The sequence below is a fragment of the Rhinopithecus roxellana genome, chromosome 3 (assembly GCF_007565055.1).
Source record: "Rhinopithecus roxellana isolate Shanxi Qingling chromosome 3, ASM756505v1, whole genome shotgun sequence".
Taxonomy (NCBI): Eukaryota; Metazoa; Chordata; class Mammalia; order Primates; family Cercopithecidae; genus Rhinopithecus; species Rhinopithecus roxellana.
The window spans coordinates 40,742,695-40,755,321 of NC_044551.1; the positions used below are offsets into that span (position 1 = coordinate 40,742,695).

General features: G+C 42.0%; 1 protein-coding gene across 1 annotated transcript; it reads left to right on the top strand.

Annotated features, from left to right (window-relative positions):
* Positions 1-1,784: 1,784 nt before the first annotated feature.
* RBM22 (RNA binding motif protein 22) lies at positions 1,785-12,136 on the top strand. Its single transcript, XM_010373658.2, has 11 exons — positions 1,785-1,960; positions 2,396-2,449; positions 3,643-3,672; positions 4,280-4,412; positions 6,035-6,135; positions 6,221-6,393; positions 7,219-7,419; positions 8,691-8,855; positions 9,623-9,711; positions 9,904-10,035; positions 11,052-12,136. Exons 1-11 carry the CDS (start codon positions 1,907-1,909, stop codon positions 11,180-11,182), a joined length of 1,263 nt encoding a protein of 420 aa, XP_010371960.1. The 5' UTR covers positions 1,785-1,906; the 3' UTR covers positions 11,183-12,136.
* The last annotated feature ends 491 nt before the right edge of the window (positions 12,137-12,627 follow it).

Below are 12,627 nucleotides of genomic sequence, written 5' to 3' on the forward strand. Positions count from 1 at the left end.
ATATGAGGAATTAAGTATACTATTATGCATGATTTGCAATATGTATTGACCTGAGGAGTGCCTTGAGCCTGCGTGTCCAAGGCTCTGAGTGCTCAGTGAGTGGGAAGTACTAAGGAGAATTGCTTTCTTGGAAACTCAACGTAGTTCGTGGCTTTTTTGATTGAAATAGCATCAATAAAAGTCTGACATTGTGGAAAAACACAAATGTATGTGGACTCTGTTATTTCTGACCTTGCACTCCTCACAAGACACGTGAAATTAGAGTCACAGATGTAGAAACCAGGCAGAAGACTGTCTGAAGAGATGATACTTGAGAATTTTCCAAATATAATAAAAGACAACAAATCACAGATCCAAGAAGCTCAGATAAACCCAAGGACTTTCTTATAAAGGCAAAGATATACTTACCATATGAGCAAATAATCTCACTCTAAGGTATTTACACAAGCAAAATGAAAACCGATGTCCATACAATGATCTGTATGTCAACGTTTATAATGGTTTTATTTATATTCACTAAAATCCGGGAACCCAAATGTCCAGCAACTGACAAGTGAATTATATGATATATCCATACAATGGAATTCTACTCAGTCATACAAAAGAAGAAATTACTGATACATGTAACAATATGGATGAAATCTCAACTACAAAATACTAAGTGAAAAAAATCAGATCCAAAAGGCTATGTAGGATTCCATTTATATGACATTCTGGAAAAGGCAAAACTAGCGACAGAACACAAATTAGTGATTGCCATGGTTTGAGTATGGGGATAAGTGGATTAACTACAGAAATAAGGGAACTTGGGATGATAGACAATTCCATATTTGACTGTAGTGAATGTATGTAAAAAATTCAAAACTAAAAAGGATAAAACTTTATGTGAAGTTATACTTTAAATCAACTTTTTTTCCTGAGGTGATTTGAATAAATATGTTAGGTAGTTTGATGACCCGTTAAGTATGAAAGTGGTACCAGAATGGCTTGAAACTCATAAAATATTGGTGGAGTGGTTACGAGTTATTCCAAAAATCAAATAATGCATATGTTTATTCATAAGACCCTTGTCATTTCAGAAGCTGGAAATGAAACAGTACTAATGTCTTTGAATTTGTGGCTTCACCACTTTTTAGGTCCACAAGTAGGTGCTAAATCAGGAGAGATTAGGTTAATCTCTCTAAACCTGTTTTCTTTTCTATAAAAGAGGGATCATCATACTTGCCTACAGGGTAGAGTTACCAGATAAAATAGAAGAAGACTGGTTAAGTGATGTGAATTTCAGATCAACCACGAATCCTACTTTAGTACAAGTAGGTACCAAATATATTTATAATTAAAAAGCGATTCGCGGTTAATCTGAAATTCAACTTTAGACGTTCTGTAATGAGAGAGAGAGAGAGAGAGAGAGAGAGAGAGAGAGAGAGAGAGAGAGAGAGAGAGAGAGAGAGAGAGAGAGAGAGAGAGAGAGAGAGAATCTGGCAGCCCTACAGAGAGGTTACGAGAATAAATGAGACACTGGAACCGCAAGACGTTCGCCCAGCATTTGGCATAATAAGCGCCTCAGTTGTAGCGAACGCTGTTTTAATCCCAGCCTCTTATGTATTACGTCTTACTTTATTCTTTCGCCCAATTTTTAAATAAATCAACTGCACGTGTAGCCCTTCTTTCCAAGCCGGCAAAAACTCGAAGGAAACATCCAGGTACAATACACCAGCACCCCGATTGTTAAGCTTAGAAATTCCAAGAGCGGGCGACGTCATGACGCAAAGGCTCCGCCCCGGAAGAGGCACTGGATGCGTAATTAAGACGCCGACTAGCCCGGCGCTAGCCTCGGGGCTTGACGGGATTGTGGCGGTCCTCTCTCCCAACTCGGAAGCTACAGCTGCCTCCGGACTCTCTCAAGATGGCGACCTCTCTGGGTTCCAACACCTACAACAGGCAGAACTGGGAGGATGCGGTGAGTGTGCCTGCCGGAGGAGGATGGAAGGAGGAGGCGAAGCCGCGCACCTTGCAAGCTCGCAGGACAGGGTCTGCGGCGCGGCCGAAGGAATTCCGGGGAGGAGCCAACGCGGTAGCCTAGCTTTGGCCGGAGCAGGAGGCCGGAGGGCGATCCTCTTGCGGGCTTGAAGGGCGGGGGCTTAGCCGGGGTCCTGGGACCAGCGCCCTTTCCATCCCTGCCCCCTCCAGCCTATTCGAGCTGGTTTTCTTTTCTCCCGCCGCCTGCCGGAAGTGCAGACAGCGCCCCCTCCCGCGATCGGGTCGTGATGGACTTCGGGTTCCTGCCGTACCTTGTTCCCCACCCTGGCTTTCCGCCCCCTCGCCGCCCCAAGTGTCACTGAGGTGTCAGGGTCTTCGGAAGGTGGTCCTCAACCAGATTTCCCATTTTCACCAGGACTTCCCCATTCTGTGCCAGACATGCCTTGGAGAAAACCCATATATCCGAATGGTGAGTGATCGCGTGTGAAACGAGTTATTCATGTCCTGTCAGTTTTTGGTACTTGCACACTGTGAAGTGTTTCTCTTAGACAAGCAGAAAAAATGATGCTCTTTTACTAACCCAAGGTGCTGGACAACTTGCAAAGAACTGTCATGTGTATTCTCTTACTTACGAATCTGGTAATACTCCTGTAATGTAGGGGTAATCATGATAGCTAGTATTTGTTGAGCATTTACCTAGGAAATAGGTCTGCTTACCAGAAGGTGAGAGCGTTTGTGTCTTTTCATACAATAGTAGTGAATGGAGCTGGGATTTAAGTTCAGATATTCTGGCTTTAGGAATGTCAGCATGATAGGAGGAGAACCAGAACTAAAAACTAGGTTTCCTGACTCCTGGTCAAATGCCTTTTGGCCAGTGTACTTTATCTCTTTAAGCATTCCCCCTTTCTTATAAACAAGGGTAAAATTAGAACCAGTTAACAATAATTAGGTTAGGGCTGTATTACTGTGTAGTCGTAGAGATGTTGATATGTTAGTATGTTCAAGATGTTTGAATGGTTCAAGATGTTTGAATAGTTCTGTTTAAACAGAACATTTACTATATTCCGGGCATTGGCACAGGGCAAGTCTACAGTAGCTACCTTTTGACTAAACTTTGTAAAGTGGGCGGGCCATAGCTGTATCCTCTCTGATTTAGGGATTGTGGAAACCATTAGGAATGTTAGTTCTTGGGAGTGAACTTGGGAGCCAAAAATGAACCTAAGAGTTGTGGCTGTGGAAAGACACTCAGTTACCTAGTATTAGATGCATAGACTCTGGTTTTTTCCTTTTTTCTGTAGAGATAGCGTCTTGCTATGTTGCCCAGGCTGGTCTGGAACTCCTGGGCTCAAGCGATCCTTCCACCTTGGCCTCTCAAAGTGTTGGGATTACAGGTGTGAGCCACTGCCACCTGGCCCAGATCCATATTTCTTGAGATGTTATAACTTACAATATGTTGTTATAGTATGTTCCCTACCCTCTTCCCAAAAAAGTTTGGGTTTTGGTTGTTGTTGTTGTTGTTGTTGTTGTTATTGTTTTTCCCTCTCTCTCTAGGATGCCAGGGATTCCCAGACACATTTCTTGGGTTATGTTTAAGGAAATAGTAGACACCTGGCTTTTTTCTTTCTGTAACTCCAGTTCTTTTCTATTTTTTTTCTATTGTAGACCAAAGAAAAGTATGGGAAGGAATGCAAAGTAAGTATGTCTGTTAAAGAGTAATGATTTGTGTTTCATTTTTCTTTTCTCTACTAAATTAGCCTTCAGCTTACTAAGTTTTGAGGTCTTCCAGTAAAAATCAGTGCCATACAACTTTTTATGTATTACTGATATATTCATTGGCTGGCAACTATTTATGTGGGAGGTAAGAAAATGAACCCTCTGATGTAGAGATTCTAATGTCAGTGGATGGTCATTGAAGGAGTTTGTATACCAGGTGGTATATGACTGTCCACACGAGCATTTTAGCTGAGGAGGAAAGTCATCCCTGTCAGAAGATTCTCAAAAAATTGTATGACACTCCCCACTCCCCCTAAAAAAAATTAAGGTTCAGATTATTATTGGTGCTTACCTCTAGGATGGGAAGAACTTTGACCTTTTGGCTATTTCATTTCTGTACTCTGAATTTTTGCTGGAGAAGGATGCTGAAAATTGTATTGAAACATCAAATCAACTAGATGGTTGCTAAGGTCTCTTCTAAACCCTACATTCAGGGATCTTTTCTTGAATGCCCCATTGTTATCAGATCTCCAGATTGCCCAGATCAGGACCATTAACATTCTGTGGCTCTTGTTTTGTGTTCCAGATCTGTGCCAGGCCATTCACAGTGTTTCGCTGGTGCCCTGGAGTCCGCATGCGTTTCAAGAAGACTGAAGTGTGCCAAACCTGCAGTAAATTGAAGAATGTCTGTCAGACCTGCCTCTTAGACCTAGAGTATGGTATGCTTGACCTGTCCAATAGATCTGAAAGTGTGCAGGTGCCTAAAACTACAAGCCAGTCTTTTGTCTCCCACTTCTCACCGTAGCTCTGGTTCTGATTTCACTTTGGAATGTCTGCTGTGGTCTGCTTTTCCCAGGAAAAGAACCATAATTAGGCTATTCTAGAGTCCTGAACAATGGTAGGAACTTAAGGAAAAGTTGGGAATTAATCAAAAGTGGCCTAAACCTTCATCTCTGTAGCCCAAGTGAGGTAAAAGGCATTGATCCTGTGACAGATAATTTATTTGCCTTAGGCTTCTTTCTTGATCCAGAGCTTTTTTCCACCATGCCAACCAGAAGCTCACAGGGCAATTGTACTTTATTTTATTTTATTTTTTGAGTTGGGGTCTCACTTTGTCACCCAGGCTAGAGTACAGTGGTGTGATCACAGCTCACTGCAACTTTGAACTGCTGGGCTCACGGGATCCTCTTGCCTCGGCCTCCTGGTATACCACCACACCCAGTGCACGTGTGTGTGTGTGTGTGTGTGTGTGTGTCACTATTTTGCCCAGGCTGGTTTTGAACTCCTGGCCTCAAGCGGTCCTCCCACCTTGGCCTCCCAGAGCCACCACAGCCAGCCTAATTGTGCTTTAGACTTTTGTCTCAATTGTATTGTGAGAACTGATATATTGCTACTGTTTCAGAGTAACTGCTTTTGGGAGTAATTTTTTTTTTTTTTAACAGTAGGTGACTGTTTTTCAGAAAGATAATTTTTCAACAAGAGTTTCTACTATTAAAGGAAAGGGAAAAATATGAGTTTATGTATGTTAAGTTCATTAGAATTACTCTTCTAGTCAGAGTTCTGGCCACATTTTATGTAATATTATTTATATGTTTGTTAAGGAGGTGTCTGGTCCTGGAGTACAGTGACCCTTACATTACTGTGACTATCCAGAGGATCTGTAGGACTAACCAAAGAAACCACTTTTACATTTACTTTAAGTAAATCATGTTGTAATAAAAAGTAGGTGCGTTACTAATTTACAAGTTGAATATTACCATGGGCACAGTTTTTGTTCATCTAAAAATTTTCTTTTATAATTTTTTTGTTTTTGTTTTTGAGACAGGGTCTCACTGTTGCCCAGGCTGGAGTGCAGTGGCATGATCACAGCTCACTGCAGTCTTAACCTTTCCAAGCTCAGGTGATCCACCTCAGCCTCCTGAGTAGCTAGGACTACAGGTGCACACCACCACACCCAGCTAATTTTTGTGTTTTTTGTAGAAATGGGGCTTCACTATGTTGACCAGACTGGTCTTGAACTCCTGGACTCAAGCTGTTCATCAGCCCCAGCCTTCCAGAGTGCTAGTATTACAGGCCTGAGCCACCACACCCAGCCTAAAAGATATTCTAAAACATTGATTTCATCAAATTTCCTGACAGCTCAGGAATTTGGACAATTTCTTAGCATGCTGTGTAGCAGAAGTAACCTGATGGTGCTAAAGAGTTTGCATAAAGACATAGTAAGATCTCTGGTACTAAATAGGAAGGAGGGGAAGGGAAAGGTGATGTATTCTGTGTGCGTGGTTAGTATGGATATGTTTTAAAATACATCTGAGGTCTCTTTCCTCTTTTTTTGTACCAGGCCTGCCCATCCAGGTTCGTGACGCAGGATTGTCTTTTAAAGATGACATGCCAAAGTCAGATGTCAACAAAGAGTACTATACACAGAATATGGAGAGAGAGGTATGCTGCCACTTTTTGGATAAAAATCCTAATGAATTGACACAGTCTGTATAATGTAGCTTTTGAATTTGTCATCCTCACTTAGATTTCTAACTCTGATGGAACACGGCCAGTTGGCATGCTGGGGAAAGCCACATCTACCAGTGACATGCTGCTCAAATTGGCCCGGACCACACCCTACTACAAAAGGAATCGACCCCACATTTGCTCCTTCTGGGTGAAAGGAGAGTGTAAGAGAGGAGAGGAATGTCCATACAGGCAAGAGCTGAGCCTCATTTTCAGTATTTGCTTTCAGATGATTTCTCATCTAAGAAATGGGAGGTGCTAGCTTAAACTGTTTCTGCTTTAAAATCTAAAGGTCATACAACTAATGTGGTGTATCTGATGTCTTAGAACTATGAAATTTAGAAGAGCATGAATAAATTGTAGTTTTTACTTACAATCGAGCCTTGGAAACTAAATTGCTATGCCATACAATATAAATGCTGACCCTAAACATTTCTACCTGAGAAGTACATCTTCACTGCCATGATTTAAATACTTGACTCTCAATGTATAGTTGAAGTCAAAGTAAGGTCAGACTACTAAAGGGTGTGTATTTTTTGGTTAAGACTGCCAAGCATCTGTATTAGGAGTTCTTAATTTGGGATTAGTTAACCCTACCCCCTAAAAAATAATATATGTGCTTTCTCTGGAGCTAGATCCATAGCTTTAATCAGATTCTCAGTGGAGTACAACACCCCAAATGTGTTAAGAATCATTGACCTAGAGAGGGGTAATCATGTGTCCCTTTCTGGGGGGCAGGAGGGGGCGGATCATGTCAAGAGTTTTTATTTATAAGGAAAGTTTGGCATCCTAGATGGCCTGATGGCTTTTAGGAGGCTAGGAATTCCTTTTGTCATACAGTAAATCTCTTGGTATTAGGTCTATTTTGGTAATTGTATTTTGGTAGAAACCATAGTTTCTAGTTCAAAAGGCACTTCAGAATATGTATCTAGGACTTTAATATCTAGCTACTCTTGGAAGATACCATTTTTTCACCTTTGTTTCACCTTTATGCCCTGTTTTTTGCTTGAATCATAGACATGAGAAACCTACAGATCCAGATGACCCCCTTGCTGATCAGAATATTAAAGATCGATATTACGGAATCAATGATCCTGTAGCTGACAAGCTTCTAAAGCGGGCTTCAACAATGCCTCGGCTGGACCCTCCAGAGGATAAAACTATCACCACACTATATGTTGGTGGTCTAGGTGATACCATTACTGAGACAGATTTAAGGTTTGTGGGTATAAGTTAAAGAGTTATTTTTGCTTTTAACTGCCCTGGGGTAATTTATTTGCAAAAACTGCAAGCGTGATCATTCTGTACAAAATCCATTGTTCTTTAGTCTCTCTACTGTGAGTATCATGCTGACTGGAATTTTTGTAAAATTGGCCTTTATGGTGCCACAGTAATAATGTGCTTATCTGGCTGGGCACAGTGCCTCATGCCTGTAATCTCAACACTTTGGGAGGATCTCTTGAGCTGAGGAGTTTGAGACCAACCTGAGCAACATAGTGAGACCCGATCCCTACTAAGAAATCAAAAAAATTAGCCGGGTGTGGTGGCATGTGCCTGTAGTCCCAGCTGTTTGGGAGGCTGAGGCAGGAGGATCGCTTGAGCTTGGGAGATCAAGGCTGCAGTGAGCTGTGATTGCGCCACTGCACTCTAGCTTAAGCAACAGAGTGAGACCCTGTCTCAAAACCAAAGCACAAAGAGTGCTTATCCATCCTGGCATATGGTAATAGTGACACAGAATTCTATTTGACCTAACAGCCAGGTTTTAAAGGATGGCACGCATCTAAGTATGATTAATTATGTAGAGGAGGGAGAGCTTTGTGATGATAAAACTCTTATGGTTTAAATTGTTGGCTTTTTAAAGAGACTGGCATTTGATAAATTTGTATTATTTTTGGCTTGTATTATGCTTGGCTAGATGAGACATCTGGGCAGATAGTAATGGAAATTACCTCTTCCAAAGAGATAAAGTGGAGAAGAAACTCCTGTAAGTTTATAACCTGCCCTTGGTAGCCTGTCTCTGTTAAACCCTATCTAAGTGAGCTAGACAGCCCCCAGGGGTTGGCAGACTTTTGCTGTAAGAGGCTGGATAGTGAATATTTTAGGCATTGTGGGCCACATGCAGTCTCTGTCACATATTCTTGTTTTAAACACTCTTGGCTCATGGGCCTTGAGAGCTGTAGTTTGCCAACCCCTTATCTAGGATTTAGGGTCTGTAAGGAACCTATTAGAACCCCCTTTCCTCCATGGGAAAAAACCCTGAGATGTTTGAGAACCTTTATTTACTCATTATTTCTCTTTCCTTCTCTCAATAAGCAGCACCCACATTAGGACAAGATATGGGGGGGAAGACCTGAGGGTAGTTAGGTAGATAACCTTGGGGCCCACCTGCCTAGTAGTGTGTCACTGAAAGTTAACAATCCGTTTTCAGTCTCTTGGGAACATCTTTGTTCACTCCCATTTTCATTTTTTTTCTGCCTGTATCCCTTCAGAAATCATTTCTACCAGTTTGGAGAGATCCGGACGATCACTGTTGTGCAGAGACAGCAGTGTGCTTTCATCCAGTTTGCCACAAGGCAAGCTGCAGAAGTGGCTGCTGAGAAGTCCTTTAATAAGTTGATTGTAAATGGCCGCAGACTGAATGTGAAATGGGGAAGGTGAGAATTAAACTATTTTTAAGTGACATTTTGCTCAGATTTTTAAGAAACTATGTCATTGTCTGGAGACTAGTAGGCTATTGGTTAACAGTCTTAAATGAACAGGATCTTTAAAGAGATCTTTCAAAGGTCACTCTCTTTTTGATACTTGATTCCTGTGGATGTTGGGAGAACCCTGCTTTGGAAATGTATTCAGGGGTTTGTTGTATAATCTGCTCCTTTGAAGGTTCATGTTTTTGTGACTAGCTATTATAGGCCAAGTATAATAGCCAGGGCATGAAAGGTGAGTTTCAGGGTTTATAAATGAATTAGACCTAGATTCTGCCCTTAGAGGGTGATTGTCAAATGGAGAAGATAAAACAAGGAAGAATCGCTATTTTAAGTTTAAAAGTGATGATTGCATAAGAGAGACACGGGTGAAAGACTCAGTTCAAAGGGGGAACATGTCTCCAGCGTGGAACCAGGGAAGAGATGGCTAATAGCAGCATCTGCCTTTGTGGAGAGCTCCCTATGTGGTAAGCACAGTGCTAAACATGTATGTGTTGCCTCTTCTGGTCCTTATGATAGTTCTAGCAGGTTTTGAACCCAGGTCTTTTCTGGTGTCAAAACCTTTGCTCTTGTTCACTGTGCACAGTGGCATTTATGGGAAAAGTGTGTGCTGAGGAGGAAGTAGAGCGAAGGAACTCCACTGGACTGAGGAATTTAGGAAGCAGACATGTGAGATACGGTGGGCCAAAGTGCCGACTGTACGCATGTGTGTTTCCCAGATCCCAAGCAGCCAGAGGAAAAGAAAAAGAGAAAGACGGAACTACAGACTCTGGGATCAAACTAGAACCTGTTCCAGGATTGCCAGGAGGTGAGTGCAGACTTCCTGCTGACTTCAGAAGCTCCGTCTGCCCTGATGTTCCTATTTTGGAAGATGGGACCCAGGTCTTGTTCGTGTTGTCACTCTGCTCTCCCAGTAGGACCTCTGAGAATGTAAAGGTGGTAGAAACAGTGTTGCACAATTGTTCTCCCCTCTATGTGTTGACTATATTCTCTCCTCCAGCTCTTCCTCCTCCTCCTGCGGCAGAAGAAGAAGCCTCTGCCAACTACTTCAACTTGCCCCCAAGTGGTCCTCCAGCTGTGGTGAACATTGCTCTGCCACCGCCCCCTGGTATTGCTCCACCTCCTCCCCCAGGTAACTTCCATCTTCCTTCTTAGCCCAGAGAAATCCTTGTGAAAGTTCTGTCTCATAAACGTCACCATCACGTTCAACACGTCCAAATCCTGTGAGTTTCCTCTGTAGAAGTCTATAAGTAAAGTTGATCTGTTGGGATTTCTGATATTTTTTTTTTCTCCTGCTCTGCCAAGGAGAAGAAAGGGGCCAGTTTTCTAAAGATCCGAGTATATGTGTCATCAGAGTAAGATTATTAGATTACAAAGATCTATCACCAATTTGTTCCCTTTTCTAAACTGAATGCTAATGGATGCCCTAGAGCACTATTGCTCAGTGTGGGCTGTGAGTGGGTGTCATTTTACAAAGTGTTTATCATCTGTCTGCCACCAGATCAGGAGCTTGTGCCAAAATGTAAATCAGTGAACCCCTTCCTTCATTGAGAAAGTCTTGTTACCGAAAAACTGTCAGATGAACTAAACTGTGCCTGGTCATATAATTTACATTCTGACTCAAGCTCTGTCTTTTCAGTGGCCAGAAATAGGTGGAAGACTGGCACTTTGTATAGCACTGCTCTACACAGTGTTAACTGTGGAAGGAAATCACAGGTAGCCAGTTCTCCTGTGGCAGAGAGCCCATACTCTGAAGTGAATCTGGTTTCTGAACACCCTCTATTCTGGTGTCAGGCATTAAGGTTAATGATGACACAGTCTTGCCGTCAGCCTGATTTCTTCCTTATCTCCCAAATCCTGACTGAATCCTGTCTGGTAGGATTTGGCATGTTGGATACATAGCAGAGACTCAGACGATGTACTAGGCGATACCTTGTGCGCTGTGGAGTTTTTTGGACTCGGGGGGGGAAAGGTTTCTAAAACCAAGGAAATAACAGGTGGAAGCAAGTTTTGTGAACTGACATTTGCTTAAGCCCCATGTCAACCTTGATTTATGTGTAGATGGTTTTAACCTTAGCAAGATTGAGAGGTTTGAAAGGTTATCAAGGAAACTGCAAGCCTAACACATTTGTTCTCTCGTATCTGCAGGTTTTGGGCCACACATGTTTCACCCAATGGGACCACCCCCTCCTTTCATGAGGGCTCCAGGACCAATCCACTATCCTTCTCAGGACCCTCAGAGGATGGGAGCTCACGCTGGGAAACACAGCAGCCCCTAGCACCTTGTCACCACTCTGGGGCTCTGTGGAAGAAAGGGCACTTAAAACTCCCAGTAAATCTTGGAATAAATATATTTGTCCTTCCCTTGTAGTTTCCATGGTAGCTGAATGTGCTTAGATGTGGGCATTCGGAGACTGACAGCCATGCTTTCCTACACATGTTCAAAGGATCGATGGACCGCAAATAAGCTGCCGTTAACACATCTGGTTACTGCTATAACACGACTAATAAAGCCTAATGCCTGTTCCCCTTACCTGTGTGGGGGACAAGCAGATGAGTGAATTGGAATGTCCAGCAGAGTTACCATCCCAATTATATGTTCATTTTGTATATTTTTTGGGCGGGGGAATAATTGACCTGCGGTAAAACAACCTTTGACCATTTTTATGTCCATTGAGTATTTTCCTTTTCATCCTGTTAAAAAAAAAGATAACTAGTACTAATCATTGGAGTGGCCTAAGTGTGATTTAACTCTTTTGAAGTCACACCCTCAGAAAGATGAGTAGAAACCAGCACCAGCACAGCCCAGATCGTTTCTTTCCTCTCCTTTTCCTCATTTATTCCTAAAGGAATCTGACCATTTTAAGTCTCTACGGCCCAAAAAAAGACAAAACTAAAAATTCCTTTTTATTCCTGTCAACTGGATGGAAACAAATTTAATGGAGCTGTGTACCATTGAAGAAACCTGGTGTCTGGCATGAAATTACTGTAAAGAACTTCCTGTAAAACACGTTCTTTAACAAATGAAAAGCATTGGAGCGTGTGAATGAAAGACTTGTGACCTCCTGCTGGGACTCTGATAGTCGTCAGCATTCACCTTTGTGTGTCTTCAGTGTCTCATTGTCATCCCTGCTTCTGTTTGGTCTTAGAGTGTTTGGATATAACTGAATTGTAGATGGTAAAGGAAATTTGATGTGTTTTTGTTTTTAAATAATTAAAACGGGTCAATTTTTGAAATGTTGTCATGGGTTTATTTCTAGATTCCTCTTTATCCTTTGGTAGCTGAACTCAAGGTCAGTGGAAGTTATTTAATAGAAATGAGTTATATATTGTAAATTTTTTAAATGTTGCTTTAGACTTTTGATTATATCCATTCCATGATGATTTACTTATTTTATTATTTTTTTACCTCAGCCTATTCCTGGGTTAGATTCCATGATGATTTAAAAAGGCCCAGACCTTTTTAGTACTTACTTCAAAGGGTGATTGTGAGGTTGAAATAAGATAGTGCACAGAAACACTTAGCACAGATCCTGGTGTATGGTGGTTGATAAAGGGTAACTTTAAGAAGTCACCCAGCTGGGTGCATGCCGGTAGTGCCAGCTACTTACGAGGCTGAGGTGGGAGGATTGCTTGAGGCCAGCAGTTCAAGGCCAACCTGGGCAACATGGTGAGATCCTGTCTCAAAAATAGAATTTAAAAGGTCATCCTTAGGCAAGTCATT